At 33.6% G+C, this 20790-nt stretch overlaps 2 protein-coding genes across 2 annotated transcripts in view; one reads left to right on the forward strand and one right to left on the reverse strand.

Moving 5' to 3' along the window:
• Positions 1-1918: 1918 nt before the first annotated feature.
• HELRODRAFT_169206 (hypothetical protein) lies at positions 1919-2350 on the forward strand (the record flags this gene model as incomplete). Its single annotated transcript, XM_009015066.1, has 1 exon — positions 1919-2350. The coding sequence occupies one exon, from the start codon at positions 1919-1921 to the stop codon at positions 2348-2350; it is 432 nt and encodes a 143-aa protein (XP_009013314.1).
• A 5280-nt stretch (positions 2351-7630) lies between these two features.
• HELRODRAFT_74696 (hypothetical protein) overlaps positions 7631-20790 on the reverse strand; it is a gene marked incomplete at both ends in the record, with an annotated part of 44593 nt that continues 31433 nt past the window's right edge. Inside the window, 2 exons of the mRNA XM_009015067.1 lie at positions 7631-7747; positions 20175-20342. Coding sequence (XP_009013315.1) covers positions 7631-7747; positions 20175-20342 — 285 coding nt within the window. The remainder of the gene's footprint in view (positions 7748-20174; positions 20343-20790) is intronic.

Below are 20790 nucleotides of genomic sequence, written 5' to 3' on the forward strand. Positions count from 1 at the left end.
AAAGGGTGAAGGTATTGCACTCAATCATCAAGATTACATTAGGTGCTTTAAAACCACTTTATATTCATTTACTTACTTCGAGAAACTTGCTGGCAAACTACATTTACTCAACAGTTGGTCTACATCATCGTCATCTATAGACCACCAGGTCCGGTTTCATTATTTTCATAACTCATTAAATCAAATTACTTTACCAAATAATTATTTATCATTTATCAAGATTTATCATTTGTGGCGATTCCAACGCCCCTGCTTCTCAGCCATTAACGCTGAGTTGCAAAAGGTCATTTGATGGACTGAATCTCTGTTAACATATTATCATTCATGCTTTTCAATAAGTCATCTACAAACACTTTTTTCAAATTATGGCACAATTAAAACTCAATCAGTTAGTAACTCTTGCTTTAATAGTTCAATCAAACAACTTAAAAAACTGAGGCAACTGAAGTTATTGGGCCAGAACAACCAGCGCTTTGCCCAGCGTTTTGCTCATAATCAGCGAAACAAGCAAAGCGCTAAGATCAAAAATAGCATTAAAGCAATTATCAAAATGTATGCAACGATCGGACGACATCACGTTTTGACTCAAACAACGATTTTGGTGTTCACGTAAAAAATATTCGACCAAACAACAAATCTGAAACCAACATTCAAGGTCACCGATTGCACGAAGTTTTTCTTTTGGTTCTCAACAATCGGCACCAACAAAATCATCAGCTACCTAACTGGGTTTCAAAATTACAACAACTTTCATCATTCTGCAACGCTAACCATTTTTCATATCACTATAATTCGCAAATATAAATCAAAATCATTTCTATCTCATTTGGTCAAATTTTAGTAATTCCATTCAAAAAATATCCAATACTACGTACAATTTTTCACAAACTGTTAGTTAAATGTTAGGTAGCTTGCAAAATCCCAACTTGTTTGAGAAAGGGCTTTACAATTCTCATCTATAAAAAAGCGACGTTCACGCTCCATTAAATTTAAGGCTCATAACTTTGCAACCAACACTGTACAAAATATTTGTTTCATTCATCAACAACAAAATCTACAACTTCTTTGAAAAAACGCATTAGTCGATACAAATGTTCAGAAAGGGTTCCTCTCTAAAATTGGTTGACCTACAGGAAACAATCAACTTCTAGCTCACCTTCTCAACGATGCGAGGAAACATCATAAAAAATAATTGTTTCCCTTCGCGACTTCCGTAGCGCATTTGGCAAATCACTCACAAATGATTCACTAAGTCAGTCACAATTTCATTTCATCAAATCTAGACTACCATCATATTCCATCCCACATAAACAGCCTAACTAAATAAATATACACTGACTATTAAATAACAGTTTTTGGAGGTGACTAACTAACACAGTCCATCCTAGTCAATCGTGCTTCAAGGAAATCCCGGTTCTCTATTTCTCTTCAACCTTTGCTTCAATTTCCTAATTAGAGTAATTAAAAAAACTGAATTCCAACAATGTGGATACATATGGAGTTTTACAGCTAATTTGAAAACAACATGGTTACAATTTTCAGACGACACAGAAAGTGCTCAAAAATTAATCGATCTAAACCAGGCTTGGTGCAAAGTTACTGGAATAAGTTTAAGAATTGACAAATATTTCTCGTTTGTCATGAAAAAACAAAACGGTGCTGTCTATTTAAGACCAACATATTCCTCAAGTTGACGTTAGAGGCCACTTCGTATATCTGGGTAAGTTATACAACTAAAACAGAAACAACACAGAGGCAGAAAATCAAATGATCAACAATGCTTTTTTGTCAAATACAGAACTATCAAAACACAAAATTACAATTACAATTTTTGCTAAAAATGGCTAAATGAAATAAATAGCGGAAGCTGAACATTTTTTCAAAGAGTCATTTTTTCAAAGAGTTCCAAAGAGGTAAAATGAAGATGAAATTCACAGTTGGAATTTGGAATGTGAGGTCAATGTGGCAAGCTGGAACATATGCGATGCTGAAAAAAGAGCTTGAGAGATTTAGATATGATGTGGTTGGTTTGTGTGAAGTTAGATGGACAGGAAGTGGAGAATTGGAGAAAGGAAAACTGTTATGGTCGGGCACAGAAACCGAGCATATTCATGGAGTGGGAATGATTCTTGGAGTGAAAGCAAGAAGAGCATTAATTGAATACAATGTAGTAAATGACAGGTTGATGTATGCCAGATTCAAAGGATATGCAAGAGATATTTTTGTGATAGTTGCTTATGCTCCAACAACAAATCATTCGGATGATGAAGTTGAAACGTTCTACAAACAACTGGAACAAACATTGAAAATATTAACAAAGAAAGATGTCAAAATTATTGTTGGGGACTGAAATGCTAAAATTAGAAGTAACAACATTGGATTTGAAGAAGTAATGGGAAAATACGGTAGAAATAAGGAGGTAGAAATGATAGAGGGGAAAGGTTATTAGAGTTTGTGAAGAACCGACGGTTGTATGCCACAAACACAAAGAGGCAAAACAACAACAAATGTACTTGGGAGTCACCAGACGAAAAAACAATGAACATGATAGATTTAATACTGATAGAACAGAAATGGATGAAATTTGTCACCCAATGTAGAGCTTTCCCAAGTGCATAAATTGGATCAGATCATCGCCTTGTCTTATGCAACGTCACCATGGAGATAAAACAAAAGCTTGAAATGGGAAAAAGCATTAGGAACGTGAGACACAACAACGAAATGATTAAGCAGAAGATGGAAGATATAAACAATAAAATCGAACATGAATTGGACTCAGCAGCCAATTACGATATGAACACAAAAGTTAGCAACCTAGAAAAAATTTTCAAAGCAATAGGTAAAAGTTGTAAAATCAAAACGAACAAAATAAAACTTTGGATAAGCGATGAAACATGGAACCTTGTAGAAGAAAAAAGAAGATTGAAAATGACAAAAAGACAGAGTGAAGAAAATAAAATGAAATACAAAGAAGTCTGCCAAAAAATAAAAAAGAGTGATAGAGCAGATAAAAGGATTAATGGTAAATGTGAAAAGGTAAAGACGATGATTGGGCAAAACAAGACAAGAGAGGCGTACCAGCTGGTTAAACAATTAAAAGAAAAACGGAAAAATATGTCAAAGATTATTAAAGATAAAAACTGAAACATCCTAACAGAAAGTAAAAAGATTAAGGATAGATAGACTGAATATATTAAAGACTTATTCACAGACAAGAACACATACAAAAAAGAAACGCTTGAAATTTTGAAAAGCAGAAAAATAATCAATGAAGAAAAAAGTGAAATAACGAGGGAAAAAATTACAAGAGCAATGAGTAAAATGAAGAACAATACTGGGAAAGATGGTATTCTGATAGAACTGCTAAGAGCAGTCGTGTGTAAAGAAATTTACACAATCTGTCAAGAAATTTGGGAAAGTAGAAAGTGGCCAGAAGAATGGTGCAAGTCAGTTCTGGTTATGCTGCCGAAAAAGGGAGACCAAAAAGACTGTAATAATTACAGATCGATTTCATTAATTTTGCACATATGCCAGATCATACTGACTATTATAAAAGAACGACTGGAAAAGGTCATAGAGCAACATCTGCATGAAGAACAAGCAGGCTTCAGAAAAGACAGAAGCACGATCCAACAAATTTTGATGTTGAGACTGCTGATGGACGATGCAAAAAGTAGAGGTCAGACAATTTACTATTTCTTTGTTGATTTTAAGAAAACGTTTGATTCTGTCTGGCATGAAGGTTTGGGAACAACATTAGAAAGTATGGGAACATCAGAAAAGCTGATCAAAGTACTGAAAAGGTTTTATGAAGAATCAAAAATGTCGGTAATAAAAGGTACAGAACTTGGGGATTAAATAAAGGCAGACATTGGAAGCAGACAGGGCGATCCAAAATTACCAATGCTATTCATAGCATTGCTAGACAGAGCAATGGAAAAAATGGAAAATTCGAAATTGGGTGGAATTGGCATAAGAAGGAGAACTGTCAAAGATCTCAAGTTTGCAGACGATATAGACCTTCTAGCTTCTAGTGAAGAAGGTCTACAGAAAATAATTGAACTAACACATGTTGCTAGAAAAGATCATGGGTTACATATCAACAAAGACAAAACAAAGGTGATGATTACGGCGAAAGGCAGAAACAATGCGAAATTTCAGGTAGAATCAGAAAAACTCAAACAAGTAGACCGGTTTGTGTATATATTGTGTATATCTTATAACCTGTGACAACAACCGCACCAAAGAAATTGATGGAAGGATAGCAATAGCCAATGGAATGTTTGAAGGAAATATAAAAAAGTGGAAATATATCTATAAAAACAAAGTTGAGAATGATAGAATCATGCGTTTTTCCAAACTTGCTCTATGCATGTGAGACATGGACAATAAAGAAAAGAGGCAAAGACAGATTGGAAGCATTTGAGATGAGGTGTTACAGAAATTTGTTGGGAATCAGTTGGAAGCAGAAATTAAAGAACGAAACCATCAGAAATCAACTTGGAAGACAGAAAAGTGTATATGACAAAGTCAGAAAAAGAAAATTGGGATTTTTTGGACACATTTGTAAAATGAGAGAAAACAGATTGATTAAGATGGTACTAATGAGGTAAAGCGATTGGAAGAAAAAAGTTAGTAGACCTGCACAAAATGGATAGATGACATTACTGAATGGACTGGTTTTGTTATTCTGAATTTAATAAAACTGGCCAAAAATAGAAAAGGTTTTTGGAAAGGAAAAAAGGAAAAAATAAATGTAAAAAGCTTGCTTAGATGTACACCATCGGCCTCAACGGTCCCCCGATGGACAAAGGAGGATTATTGATTAATTGATTGAATATTTTTTTAGCCAAAATCATTTTTATAACTAAGTAATCCACAGTTAAAAACACAATTACCAAAACATTTAATCAGGTTGAACGCCAAACCTAGACTATCCAAAGAAACGAGGCAACCTCTTCACTATCTTTACTGGAAGGCAGCGATGCATTAAAGTCAAATGTTTAGGGATGACAACAAAAATTTTAGACTGCAAACCAAATTAATGTCCAGTTTATTTGGAAATCCATTAAAAAACTCACTTAACTGTTTTACAAACTTTTCTCCACCTTCTCTGAACCAGCGTTACCAACTTTTAGTTGAAAAAATCAGAAACTTTATACTTACCAATTGGCCAACACACCAGCTGCAATAAGTTGCTAACGCCATTGAAAGATCTCAGTCGTCAAAAACCGCTGGTTTAAACAATTTTTTATCTCGAACACTTTGAAATGCTGGTAGTTAATTTATTTGACCAAATATTGTCAACAAATATTAAATTCTAGACCACTGCTTTGCAAACATTTTGGTTTTGCGAACCGGTATTGAATTTAATAGGAATGACGCGGACCACCACCAGACAAATTGTGAAAGAACTTGATGTACACGCGCAAAACACATCCATGCTACAATTTTTATTTAAAATAAGTCAAGAATAAAGTATGTTTCAGCATTTTAAAACGAAAAAACTTTTATGTTCGACAAAATCTTCTTCTTTATTAATTCTTCAAAGCGTGGCTAAAATGAAGACAGTGCCAGACCGAGTACAGAAAAAACATTCAAATAGTTTTTGTATTTGGTTTTCATCAGTCATTCCCGAAAAGCTGATTTCACATAAATAAGTGGGAGAAAATAGAAAAAGAGTTTTTATTGCCCTGTCTGCGAGCTTTTGATGTTCTGACATGCTGATTCAAAAGGTTGCGAATGAAGATGTGTTTTCAACCTAGATTTTCAGCCCCTGTCAGCGGCAAGCCCCAAAAGATTATTTTTTAACCTAACCGTTAAATTATCTTCATGCCCAACAAAATAATTCCATTTTTGTGGAATAAAAGTGCACTTTCATTTTCAAATATGTATTGATCTTCTAACAACATTGAAGCAGATCGTTGCATTAAATAATTTCAGACGAGAGTTTAAAAAGTTTTTGTCCAACAAAGGACATCACAGTTCAATCTTCTGAGGAATGCCAATAGAGTGATCACAATTTTAATGTGATGATCATTTTAATATAATCAATAAAATATTAAATTATAAAAAAACTAACTTAATTTAATTATAAATATTTTTATTAATTTTGATTAATTTCAAATTAATTTATTCCGTTCGAACTAATCTAGAACAAAATACACTCTATTTTAAAATTTCGAAATTTTATACTTTCACGCCGTTTTTAAGTATTCTAATCACGTATTTAAACAGTTGATCAGGCCCATCTCAGCAAGAATATTTAATTTATGATAGGTCCGTTCGCGCTTTTTCTAATGTTGCATATAATTTTCGGACATGAACTTATGATGATATGGATAAGTGTTTACTTTTTCCTATTTAATTTGTGGGATGCCTTTATATATGCTAAATGTCTGTGAATCGAGCCACAACCACTAGGTTCGCTCAAAGGTCGGCGGTGGTAAAGTTTTATTGCAGTGTTTTTGATGATGGTGGTATGTAATCTTTCTTGATATAAACAATAGCTAGAGTTAAGTGTCTTATATTTGAACAGGTGTTGTGATTTGACAAAACGGTTAACAATTATTTTTATTGGCCGGAAAGAAGGGTAAAGATTTGGCATTTTGAATTCAAGTGTTTTTTGGCAGCTGTTTTCATGGCTTGAGTAACTGTGTTTTGCACGGTTTGTCGACTGTTGATTATGAATTTTGATAAAAGTGATATTCAAACTAGACAATCTTATTCGGTAATTTTACCATCCTAAGTTCATTAACGTGCTTAATAAACAGTCGTACAAATTGTGCAAAAACTTGGTGTACACGCGCAAAACACATTCATGTTACAATTTTTATTTAAAATAAGTCAAGAATAAAGTATGTTTCAGCATTTTAAAACGAAAAAACTGTTATGTGCGACAAAATGTTTTTCTTTATTATTTCTTCAAAGCGATCCTGTTTACGCATTCATCTCACTAATAATGTTGAATCTCACTGATTATAAACTATAATTATGAAGTAATATTGTCTAGTTTAGATATCACTTTTATCAAAATTCATAATCAATTGCCGACAGTTCTTCAAACCATCAAAACAGCTGCCATAAAACCCTTGCATAAAAAAAATTATGTTAACCATGTTTGTCCTCAAATTGTAGCACTTGTTCAAATATAAGACACTCAACTGAAGCCATCGTTTATATCAAGGAAGATTACATATCATCATCAACAACACTGCATAAAACCTTTTTAAAAAATATTACAATAAATGTTTGTACTTCCACTCAGCCGCATTATGCAAACTGATAATGCTTTTGAAAACTTGGAAATATTTATTATATTTATTTCAGATTTTATTAATATATGCTGTTCAAAGTTTTTGATAACAATTGTAAGATAAAAAATGTCAATTAAAGATATCTTAAATTTCTAACAAATGTAAGATAAAAAATGTCAATTAAAGATATCTTAAATAAATGAAATCATGTTTATAAATATTACAATTATAAAAAATTACAAAAATATAGTCTTTTTAATGATTTTTCCTTTTGAATGAATAAGATAAAAAATTTAAGATATCTTAAAAAAAGGAAATCATGTTTTATAAATATTACAATAACAAAAAATTACGATTATTAAAAATGTTATCGTTTAGATGGTTTTTCCTTCTGAATGAGTTTGAACAACTTCTGAATAACCTTGCCCATTGTCGTAGTTAACTAATCTTGATTGAGTATCTCTCCATGGTGTAATCAGCAAGCGAAATCTCTAATTTAAAATGAATGCTTTATATATAAACTACTTTTTAATTTACATTAATTTGTTTTTCATTGCACAATAATTTATCTTAGTTTTATTGTTCGCTGGTTACTTGTAAAATAAAGCTGAGCCCTCAAAAATTTCATGCCTCTCTGAAAAAATGAAAACTGCGTTTGAATACTCCACGTATAGATAATCATGAACTGCGCATGGCTCTTAACAACAAATTAAATGAGACTCTCAAAAGCTTCAACAAATTTTACTGATGTTGAGGAAAGTTGGCAATCTATGCGCGATCTTATCTATCAGGTATCATTGTCGGTTATGGGAAAAAAGGCTAGGAAAATGAGGATCGATATGAAGCAAACTTGTCAGAAATAGAAATTATTACAAAAATATATAATAGCTTTAATAGCTCACAAAAAAACCAACACAAAGCAACCTACGGGCTTTTAGAGATGAAGGAATTAAACACAATTTGCTAGACATTGTGCAAATAGATATTGGCAAAATTTCAGTAAAAATATTCAATCCTGTGCTGATTCTGGTAATGCAAAGGGATTGTATAAAGGTATAAAGAAAGCTTTTGGATCAATTGTTAGCAAATGTGTTTCACTGATGTCCAAAGATGGTATAATAATTAAAGATTGTGTATCTCAAATAGAAAGATGTAAAACTCTATCAAACAAAAGGGTTGTTGCAGCTGCGTTGTCAGAAGTTCAAGATTTGCTAACTATGACTAAACTGGATAAGATACTTTCGAAAACGAAAATTAGTATGACGATTGATGCACTTGCAAAAGGGAAGGCAACTAGTGGAAACGGCATTCCTGTAGAAATTATTAAAACTGGGAAACATGCCTTACTGAAACCACTTCACATGTTGATATGCTTTTGCTGGGAACGGATATCCCACAAGATTTGAAAAATGCAAATATAGATACAATCTACAAAAACAAAAAAGATAGTTCAGACTGAAACAATTAACGAGACATCCTCCTGCTAAGTGCTGTTGAAAATGAATACCTTTGCTCGAGTGCTTCTTAAAAGATTACAAATTTTAGCAAATTGAATATACCAGAAATCTCAGTGTGGTTTTAAAGCGAGAAAAGTTTCACAGTTGATATGATATTTTTTTTGCAACAGTCCAGAAAAAGTGCAGAAAACAAAGGAAGCCATTTTTTATTGCATTGATCGTACTTATGCTTTTGATATATTTAGTAAAAGCGGTTTATTTGCTTTACTAGAAAAAAATAAAACTTCTAAACTGCTGGAAAAGATAACAGCCCTCTATGAGAAGACGCAGAGAGGGCTTTGAGAAATTCAATGGATCTGTTTATGGATCGTTTTCATCGTTTTGGCGCCAACACCCTTTGGTATCTTTTTTTCTGTTGTCTTTGCTAACTGCTTTCAATGCCATGGAAGATGAAATATACATCTACAGTAGGATCTGATGGTGAATTATTTAATCTGGCTCGACTTAAAACTAAAACAAAAAAAGACACTTGTTAGGGAGTTACTGTTTGCAGATGCTGCTGCCCTAGTATCTCATTCATCGGAGGGACTGCAAAATTTTATTGATGCCTTGGAAAATGCATGTCGAGGATTTGGGTTTACCATAAGTCTTACCAAAACCGAAATACTTGCCCAAGGTAGAAACGAATTACCGGTAATCAACATAGATAATCATACTTTTAATGTTATAAACCAATTTACGTATTTTGGGTTAACAATTACAAGCAATCTGGACATTAAGTTTTCAAGACAAATTGCAAAAGCTTCAGGAATAATGGCAAAAGTTTCAAATCTTGTTTGGAAAAATACTAAACTTACTACAGCTACCAAAATACTTGTCTACAGCACATGTGTTTTGAGTACTTTACTCTATGGCAGTGAGAGGTGGTCAACTTATATGTATCAAAAACATAGATTAAATAGTTTTCACACGCGCTGTTTTTAAGGCATTATGTGCATTGGTTGGTTGGGAAGTTATTTTTAGCAATACTAACACAACCACACAGTTATTGCAGAGTTCATACAGACTGATTACCATGCAAATTACAACATAAACACGACGATGAAGCACACACAAAAACGCAAGAAAATACACAAACACCGTATGTCACCTAGAAGAATTCCTAAAGATATCTCTTATCCAGGGGTTAATGGACAATCGGTTGTCCAAAATTAATCTCGAAATTGTATTTTGGTGGGAGAATCTAAAATCTGCATCCAACATTCATTCTTTAAATCATCAGTTGTCAACAAATGTTTTACGTACAGCTTTTTTTTCATATGGAATGGTTTTTTCCTGCTATTATTCGTCAACAACCAACCATCAAACTTTATAGGAAACGATTAAAGAACTTTTGTTTATCTAGGCCTAAGGAAACGTCAAAAGTCAATGTTTATTCAAGTGTCCCTGAAGCTATGCATAGGACGCGATGTAAATTAATAATAACAATAATAATAAAAGGCACAAAAGAAAAAAGCACCGCCATCTGTCAATCCTTCAGAAAAATCCTATTATTATCCAATCTGTGGTAAAGTATATAGTTCAAGAATTAGTCAGTTCAGTCACAAAAGATCATGCAATAAATGAAGAGGAATCATCAAGAGTGATACTGTTGGGCGCATCCATTTTCTTTCGAGAAAGAAAGGAGCTATATATTTGCCAAATTATTCAACAGTGTAGACTGTTAAAAAAATACAGTATGATACAACATTAGATCTTTAAAATACATTAATAATAGCGCAAGATTTGACGTGTTTTTTAAATAAACATTGACATATTTTATAAATTCATAAAATTATTATTGTTAGACTATAATTTGAATTGAATTAAAAAACCGTTGTCAAATTTTCAAGCTTAATATTTTAACAACTTTAAAAAAGTGATTGGTTCATAAATAACAACGCTCAAGTCTTTAAATAACAAAATAAGAGTGACAATAGGACAACAAAAAAATATACAATGAACCTAATTAGAGGAAGACAAATAGATAACATTTTGCAGGACTATTTTATGGTGCAAAACGATTAAATAATAAACATGAGGACGTGTCAGTGATGACGCCAAATTTGCGTTACCAAAAACTGACATGTGTGTCAAGACCTGGCTTGTGTCAGGTTAATCTAATAAAGCCAGGCTTGCGCCGAGGTCATGCTTGTGCGCCAAGATCAAAAATGTGTACTGCGGTTAGACTTGAATTCTAAGGTCAGGCTTGTATGATAAGGTTGGGCCTGTGCTGAAGTCAGGTTTACACATATTTTTGAGTTAAATTTTAAAATATGTGCAAAGGTCAGGCTTGCGTCAAGGTCAGCTTTGATTCAAGGTTAAGGATGTGTGCCAAAATCTTGCTTGTTTCAAATTTAGACTTAAATAAAATAAAACTTTTTTGTTTTTTAAAAAAAAATCAGAAACTGGCAAACCCTAACCCTAAATCTGTTGAAAAAAGTTAAAAGTCTATTACACTTTTCCTATGTTCAATAGGAATCAGCAACACGGCACAAACATCGTATATGAATACGTGCTAAATGACGCATCGCACACAAAGCATGTGATTGGCGGGGATGTTTTGTCGTATAATTCGGTCACTGCACGCACTGCGAAACAACGCCAGCCGACCTTAATCACTAGGCCGTCACGTCGCCCAAAATGAAAGACATTATTATAAAATGAAGAATATAATAAGAAAAGTAAAAAGGGTTATCTATAAAAAAAACATAGTTTTGAGATATTTAGTTGAAAGGTAACTAAGGGGTAATTTTAAAAAATAAATAAATAAAACAATTAATAACTAACTAAATAAATGATATAATAAATAGTAAACAAAATTAAACAAATGACGAATGATTGATAACAATAATATTACATTTATTGACATTTCTACAGCGCTGATTTGCCCAGCTGCTTCATAGGCGCCCAGAGCATGTGCTAAAAAGATGAACTTTTAATCCTTTTTCAAAAAGACTCAGCGAAGAACATTGTCTCAGCTCAGAAAGCATTCCAGATACCCAAAGCTGCGTGACGAAAGCCACAGCTAGCAAGGTGAAATTTAGCGATAGGAATGCATAAGAAACCTGTCGAGGACCCACGGAATGATCATGGCAAGATATGAGGTGTGTAGATAAGTTGGAAATTTTTAATAATAGTATTTTGAAAGTTAGGACTGAAATTTTAAAAATGATTCATGCAGAGACAGGGAGCCAATGCAGCATTGGAAAGAGAATGAAAGAACTAAAGCAAGGGAGTTTGTTGAAAATCAGTCTAGCAGTTTTATTTTGGAGTCTGTAGTTTCTTGATAGATGTCTTCTTCTTCTTTCCTGCACCTTATCCTTTCAGGACATTGGCGACCATCGACCTCCACAAAAACCTGATTTTTAAAACTTTGTAGTGGTTGAAATGTGGTGATATTCAACAAGTGACATAAGAACTTCACAAATGTTATTCGTTGTTGACCGCGATCTCTTTTCTTTGTAATCTTTCCAGTAGTTCCATTCTTTCTTTCCGCATGATGTGACCAAAAAACTATAACTGCCCTTGTCAGATTATCTGTAGTAATTTCCTCTTTTTAAAACCGCACAGTTTTAATACATCCTTACTCCAACTAATTTTCATAATTTTTTTCAAAAGCCACATCTCAGCAGCAGTAATCTTTTTTTTATTTCTTTAGAAATTGTCTAAGAATCAGAGCCGTAAGTTAGCACAGAAAAAATGAAACACCCTAACAGTTTTAATTTTGTTGATATTCTGATTTTACTGTTGGTGAAGATGTTTTTCATTTTAGAATAAGCATTTTTTGCCATAGCTATCCTTCTTTTGATATCTATATCACATTTACAACCTGAAGTAATCAGATTTCCGAGATAATTGAAGCTGTTGACTTGTTTTACTTGTCTACCATTAATGATTATGGAACAGATTGGGGCGATTTTGCTTTTACTAATAACCATGCACTCTGTTTTGTTAATGTTAATTTGCAAGCTTTTCTTTTCACTTTCTGTTATGTGCAGGACACATCGCTAATTATTGTTTCATTGTTGATGGACGATAATTGATTGTTAACGTGACCTTAATTGGGAACATGCTTTATTGTATTCGTTCAATTCGTTGATTATAGAACTTCTTACTCGTTATAATTATTTAACCGTATTAAAATAGTATACGTGCATTACGCTTATTGTTGTCTAACTAGTTTTGTTTCAACTTTTCAAACCACGAAACACTACAGTGACGCAGTCGACAGGATCCCTGATTTACGGTGGATACAAATTCAAAAATGGCGGAAATGAAGGAGATGATGAAGATGTTTACTGAAATGATGTTGAAGCAACAGTTAGAAATGGCGAAGATATTGCAATCTTTTCAAGCCACGCCAGTACCAAAATTCAAATCATTCCAGCCCGAAAAAGAGTTGTTCAAAAACTACATCAAAAGGTTTGAAACTTTCTTGCTGGCCAATTCAGTCTCGAAGCAAAAGGCAGTTCAGGTATTTCTTACAAATCAGAGTTCGGATATATATAAAACCCTGGAGACGGTTTCAAAACAAATGTCTCTACCTCGTGATGTAAACTCATTGGATTTCAAAGAGATGGTCGAATATATGAATTCAGCTTTCAACCCTACAACTTTTCTGATTAGGGAACGCTACAAATTCTGGACAAACTGCAATAGAAAACCGGGCGAATCAGTTCAAGAATTAGCAAACCGAATTTGACAGTCTGCAGCTACATGTGATTTTCTTAATATTAAAAACCCATTAAATGAAGCGTTGAGGACAAATTTCATTTGCAACATTCAAAATGAAGCAATTTTGAAAGCTTTTTTCAGGATTCCAGAAGCTCAGCTTTCCTTTTCTAAAGCTATCGAGATTGCGGATGAAATTGAAAGTGCAACAATAGTAGCTAAAGATACGGTCTATGGGGGTACGTCTCACAGTGATTCGGTTCTGCTGGTAAATTTCAGAGGTAACACGGGGGTTCATGCAAAAGGGATGAAAAAAGATCCAAAAGGGGCTTTCAAACCAGGTAGATATTTTGGAAAGTTCCATCCAATTTCCAATTCGTCATGCCACAGATGTGGAAAACATGGCCACTGGGCTTCAGATTGTTTCTCCAAAGAGATAAAATGCTCACACTGCAATAAAATGGGTCACGTAAAGCTAGCGTGTTTCACTGCCAAATTCAAAAGAAACGTCATAACCATTAATACTATTAAAGATGATGATCAACTGCAGCAAGAGCTACATTTTAAGAACTTCAACAAAACTTTTGAAGTGGACGGTGGTGCCAGAGAAAATTTTTGCGATGTCAGCGTCTGTGAAATTTAGGTTCCCTTCCTTTGGTTCCGGTGAATTCTCATTATCGTTCAGCAACCGGCAATAATATCCCAGTCAGAGGTGCTTGCTCAGTAGTTTCCACGATTTCAAATAGTTTAGACTGGAAACCTATTAAAATTAACGTAACAAACATTCAGGGTTTAAATTTAATCAGTAGAAGATCAATTAAAGATTTCGAAATAGATATCAACAAAATGTTGAGAGACCAGATATATACAATTTCATGCACAAACTTTTAAAAGTTGACAAACGATTGTGAAAATCTATGTCTGGAATTCAAAAAGATTTTTGATCCTAGTCTAGGTTGTCTAAAGAATGTTGAATTGGACATCAAATTCCGAAAAAATACAACAACAGTTTTCAGAAAACCACGAACTGTTATTTTTGCAATACAAGACAAAATAGATGAAGCTCTGAAAGATGGGGTGAGACAAGAAATTTGGAGCTCCACTGATTTCAATGACTGGGGAAATCCTGTAGTCCCAATAATTAAGAAAAGCACAAACTCCAAAACCAATCTACAAATATGTGGTGACTACTCGGTGACAGTTAATTCTCAACTCGAGTTTCACAGATACCCAATGCCTTTGCCTGAGGACCTCATGAGAAAATTAGCCGGGAGTTTGTATTACGCCAAAATCGATCTGGCCGATGCATACAATCAGATTCAACTTTCAAAAGAGAGCCAGAAACGCCTAGCTTTAAGCACACATCGAGGTGTGTTTCTTCAAAAACGTTTACCTTTTGGTATACTATCGGCTCCAGCATATTTCCAGGAAACCATGGATGGACTCACTAATGATCTTCCAAATGTTGTGGTTTACTTGGATGACATTTTGATTGGTAGAAAATCAGCATATGAACACATCCAAAGTTTGAGAAAACTAATTCAGCGTCTCCAAGAAAAGGGTCTTAAATGCAATCGCCATAAATGTTTATTTGCCAGACAATCTGTTGAGTACTTGGGTCATACCATTTCTCATAAGGGGATAGACCCAGGTAAAAAAATTGATGCTGTAGTTTCAATGCCCCGACCAGAAAATGTTTCAACATTAAAATCATTTTTTGGATCGGTTCAATTTTACAAAAAGTTCCTTCCAGGTTTGTCTAGCGTTGCGGAACCATTATTTCGTTTGACAAGAAAGAATGAATTGTGGAAATGGACATCGGATCAAGAAAATTCATTTCAAGGTTTAAAAAGGATGATACTTTCAAGTGTGATGTTATCGCATTTCGACAAATCATTACCAGTGGGAATAGCATGTGATGCTTCAGAAGTAGGCATTGGTGCCGTTCTATTCCATAGATTTCCAGATGGATCAGAACGTCCTGTTTTCAATGTTTCAAAGACACTTTCAAGTGCTCAGAGAAATTACAGCCAGATTCATAAGGAAGCATTTGCAATTATTTTTGCCTTACAAAAATTTCATTCATACCTGTTTGGAAAAAAGTTCACAATTGTGTTTGATCACAGACCACTTGTGGCTTTATTCGGCCCGACAAAAACTTCTCCTAAACTGGCATTAAACCGACTGACAAGATGGGCTCTAATTTTACAACAATACGACTACACGATTAAATACAGGAAGACTTCAGAACACGAAATGCAGATGTTTGAGTCACTTATCATCGGATGAAGATCCAAAATTTGATGCTGCAGAGAAGCAACTGGATTTTTCAAAGATGTGTAAAATTAGCCCAGTCAGCCAGAAAATGTTGCATTTAGATCCAAAGTTGTTTGAGAATGAATCGCAAAAGGATCCGGTTATTTTTTTCTGTCGGTAAATTCCTTCAGAAAGACTGGCCAAGAGAAATTTCAAGCAAGGAAATTCTACATTTTATGAAATTAAAAAATTTCTTGAGTCAGGCAGGAGGTTGTTTATGGATGGGAAACAGAATGGTAATCCCAGAATCTTTCAAAAAAAAGCCCTCAAACTTTTACATCTGGGACCTTTTGGCATGCAACGAATGAAGCAACTTGTACGATCAGCGATTTATTGGCCAAACATGGACAGAGACATCGAAAGATTGTGCAGAGAATGTTCATCATGTCAAGAACATCAGAACAATACTCCTAAAGCGCCCAACGAGCCTTGGCCTGTTCCGGATAGACCTTGGGGTAAATTACACATCGACCATGCCATAAACTTTATGGAAACAAATTGGCTCGTGATCGTGGATGCTTTATCTAAATACCCTAGCATCCATCCAACAAAAAAAATTACGGCATCGTCAACTATTGACTTGCTAGAACAGGAGTTTACACATTTTGGATACCCGCTCGCAATGGTAACTGATAATGCTACAACTTTCACTTGTGAGGAATTTCAACTCTATTAGAAAAAGAGGAGGATTCAGCGCCTTACAGGTGCCCCATACCACCCGGCAATTAATGGTCAGGTAGAAAGGTTCGTTTAAATTTTCAAAAGGTCTATGGTAAAATCAACATTGCCGACCAAAGCTGCCTTGCGAGAGTTCCTCATGCAATACAGAAGAGTTCCTTTGTCAACCAGTCTTTCGCCAAGTCAATTACTGCATGGCAGGCAAATACGAACTAAAATTGATATTCTCCAACCAATTTCAAAAGGGAAAGAGAGGGGAGAGAACTACAATAAGGAGAAAGGTTTGATAGGTCAACCGTGTTATGTCAAGTACTATGGCCCAAGAAGAGATCGCCAAGCCAGATGGGTTCCTGCAATAGTTTTTCAAAGATTAGGTCGAAGACACATTGGTCAAATTGATCCCACATGGTTTTCCTATGAAAACGACACGTAGAGCAAATTTGTCCTAGATACGGTGCCAACCAAGATGGCGACCCAGGAGAAATCACTGGGATCCAGTCCCAGTTTGAACCAAGGCATTCAATCGTCAAACCTACCATGACTGAAAGTAGTCAAGTGCTTTTCGACCCGATATCTCTGCTAGAAGATCGGAACGTTTACGCCATAAGTTTGCCCACAAACTTTAGTTTGTTGGGAAGGTGTTATGTTCAGGACACATCGCTAATTATTGTTCTATTGTTGATGGACGATAATTGATTGTTAACGTGACCTTAATTGGGAACATGCTTTATTGTATTCGTTCAATTCGTTGATTATAGAAATTGTTACTCGCTATATTTATTTAACCGTAATAAAATAGTATACGTGCATTACGCTTATTGTTGTCTAATTAGTTTAGTTTCAACTGTTCAAACCAGGAAACACGACACTTTCAAAAACCAGTTTGGAAACAATTGTTTGCAATTTTTCCATTAAATCTGCTAAAAGAGCAGCAGCATATTTTGTATTGTTCATATTCACGCCCCCAATGGATATTCAAGGTAGATTTATCTTTTTCATGAAGATCTCACTATAGGAATTGTACAAGTCTGGAGAGAATACACAGCCTTGTCTAACACCTTTCTTTATTTTGACAAAACAAGTTTTCTGGTTTTTCATCGCTACTCTTTGGTCCCAATAGAGGTTTTTAATAACTTTCGTGTCCAGATTTTCCAATATTTTCATAAGCTCCACGTGTTTCACGCTATCAAAAGCTTTGGAGTAGTCGACAAAACATATAAACAAGTTTTTCTTCATTTCAATTGCTCGTTCACATAAAGATAGCGTTTCTTGTGCCACAATCCACGACAAAACCACATTGGACATTTGAAATTTTAGATCTGATTTTGCTTCTTGCTCTAATTATCAGAATTCTCAAAAAAAGTTTTGTAAGATGACTCATCAAGCTGATTGTTCGATGTAGTTCACATTCTGTTTCATTAGGTTTTTTAGGCAATGCAATAAATATTGAGTTGGATCGATCTTCGGGAATTTCGCCGCGGTTATAAATCTTATTCAAAATTTTTGTCACTTTTTCAATGCCAAATTTATCAAGACATTTAATTTATTCAACAAATATTTCATTTGAACCTAGCGTTTTATTTGATTTCATTTTGGAAAAAGCTACACGAACTTCAGATCTAAGTATCTTTGGTCCTTCTACGTCTTTTTTAATAAAAGGCTTTCATCAAAAAAATTGTTAATGAATTCAGTCCATCTTTCAATTACTTTTTTTTTCTTAGATTACTTCACCGAATTTAGCTTTTATGCATCCAGAAACGGTAAGCCCTTTTTCTAGTAATTTCTTTGATGTTTTTATACATTGCATTTGTATTACTGTTTTTGATCTCTTCAATGATTTTGCACATGTCATTTAACCATTTTTCTCTGGTTTCTAAGCACGTTTTTTAATTGTTTTGTCCAGTTTTTTGTAACAATCATGATTGCAACATTTTTTTTTCTTTTTCATCCATCAGAGATACGATGTCATCTGTTATCCAGTTATGACCACTTTTTAGCTCTTTCATAGGTATAACTTGCCTTGCTGATTCTGTGAGGGCATCTCTAAATATTTCATATTTAAATTTATTTATGTCTTCCGTCAATAACTGAAAACGATTCCGTACTACTTGATAAATGTGCATGAGGCCATATATAATAAGGAGTTATAATAGTCCATTCTTGAAAGGACTAGACATCTACCAATAGCAACCGCAACATCAGATTTAATGTATAATAAGTTTTATTGCGCAGGGGTAGTAGTTAAATGATTTGATAATTTCAGATATGTATTTGTAGAAAATGACACCAAGCAACTTAATAGTATTCGATGGTGGCAATGCGGATCTCGCTATGTCCAAAACCTTCGACAGTTGCTGATGTGTTACAATCAGCAGAGTTTCAGATTTGTGAGGGTTAAGAAGAAGAAAGTTATTTATAAACCATCAAGATCATTCAGAGTAAAGTGTATGTGCGGATGTTTGTCATCGACGAAGTGATTAAAAATATTTCGTATTAACCGAAAATGTCACTAAATAAGAAAAGCATAGACAGTGAATAGGATTGGACCGTGAACAGAGCCTTGTATATTAATATTATTTTAGGTGTTATCTTGACTGGTTGATTGAGTGGTAGTTTAACAATTAGATTTATGTTGACGCTGATTGTTGGTGGTAGTTTGATTGGTGGTTGTAGAGAGTAGATGACGTAATCAATAACAGTTTCTATTACCTTGATTATTCTGGAACTGAGTGTTGTGAATATTTTAGGTACGGTTGGATATGACGAAGCTAGATCATTGAGGCGAGTTTATTTTTTGATAAAAGTTTTTGGTTGTTGACGTTGTTGCTGTGTAGGAAAACCGGACCACGTGCAAGTATGTGCGCCATTCAACTGTTTAAACGTTTTCATATTTATGTTAGTGTTTGTATAAGTTATGTTGGTGTGAAATATGTGTGCATGTAAGATGATGTATGCAAAATTTTGGTTTGTGCGCGTAAAGGATTTAATTATTTTTTTTGATAATGTTGTATAAATGTATAGTAATAATAATAATATGATTGAAGAATAACAGAGTAGACTAATATAAAAACCCATTTTTAAAACATCGTTCCTTCTTAAACAAAATCAATGAAAAAAATTAACTTTCTGATTACAAGCAAAAGCTGCAATTTTATTAAGATAAAGAGTGGTGTCTTTACCAACGTAGTTATTGTCAAATAAAATTTGATGTGCTTCTCTCGATTTTAAAAAATTAACGACGCGACAAAAGCGTATCAATCGACAACAATAACCAAATAAACTTTTGTTAGATAATTTTTTGAGAGACAAAACAGGCTTAGAATGGATAAACCGCAAAATTATATTTGATCTGGTAACTTTTTAAAAGAATAATTAAGTATGAAGCACACATTCTTGAGTGGCAGTGTTAGGATTCAAATGCAAAATCGATCCTTATCTACCACAAACATGGATGTGTAATGCGTTATTTATAGCTGAGATTTGACACCAATGAATAACGAAGATGTTCGTGAAAGTTTAAATTTTGTTCAATTCAATTACTATTTGAATAACCAAAGGTATAAACAGCTATAAATAATCTTCCTCAAAATTTTTATTTATATTTGAAATAAAATTGAAGTTTTGAAAATAATGTTTTATATATTGCTTAGTTTTATATTACAATTTCCACAAATAATAATTTAAATAAAAATAGTATTACACCAAACAAGCAAATATACTAAAAACACATTTTTAATATAATGAATGAACAAACTTGTTTGAATGTACCACTGCTTTTAAATAATTTTATGGCGGCCAATGAGGGCATAAAAAGAATTGACGACAGCGCTATACTCCAGCCAACCATGTTGGCCCAGAAAGGATAGACATAATTGTCATGTTTCAAAGGAGTGTACCAAACAAATCCAGATATTATTATTAGCTGTTAATGATTTCATTCAATAACGATTGTAAAAGCTAGCTGCAATTGTGATCATTTTAAATAATAATCATTTAAAATTTTGCGTATTTGATAATTTTTGTTTAAGAAAAATTGGATAAGCCGAAAAATTTTTTTTTAAAATAAATTTTAGTTAAATAGTAAAATTGAAAGTCTATATTTTAATATTTTAAATGATCATTATGCAGTGTAGGGAGACAGGCTAATGTATGTGCCTATTAGGTGTATATGTATATATATATATATATATATATATATATATATATATATATATATATATATATAATGTTGGTAATAGACCATAATTTTTACAATATTCTATAAATTCTACCGAATGTTTGACGTTAATATGTTGTAGTTCGTTTTTTCAATTTTTCTCACTAAAGTTTTTTGGTGAACGAACTACAAACATATTAACTCCAAACATTCG

The sequence above is a fragment of the Helobdella robusta genome, assembly GCF_000326865.2.
Source record: "Helobdella robusta unplaced genomic scaffold HELROscaffold_15, whole genome shotgun sequence".
Lineage (NCBI taxonomy): Eukaryota > Metazoa > Annelida > Clitellata > Rhynchobdellida > Glossiphoniidae > Helobdella > Helobdella robusta.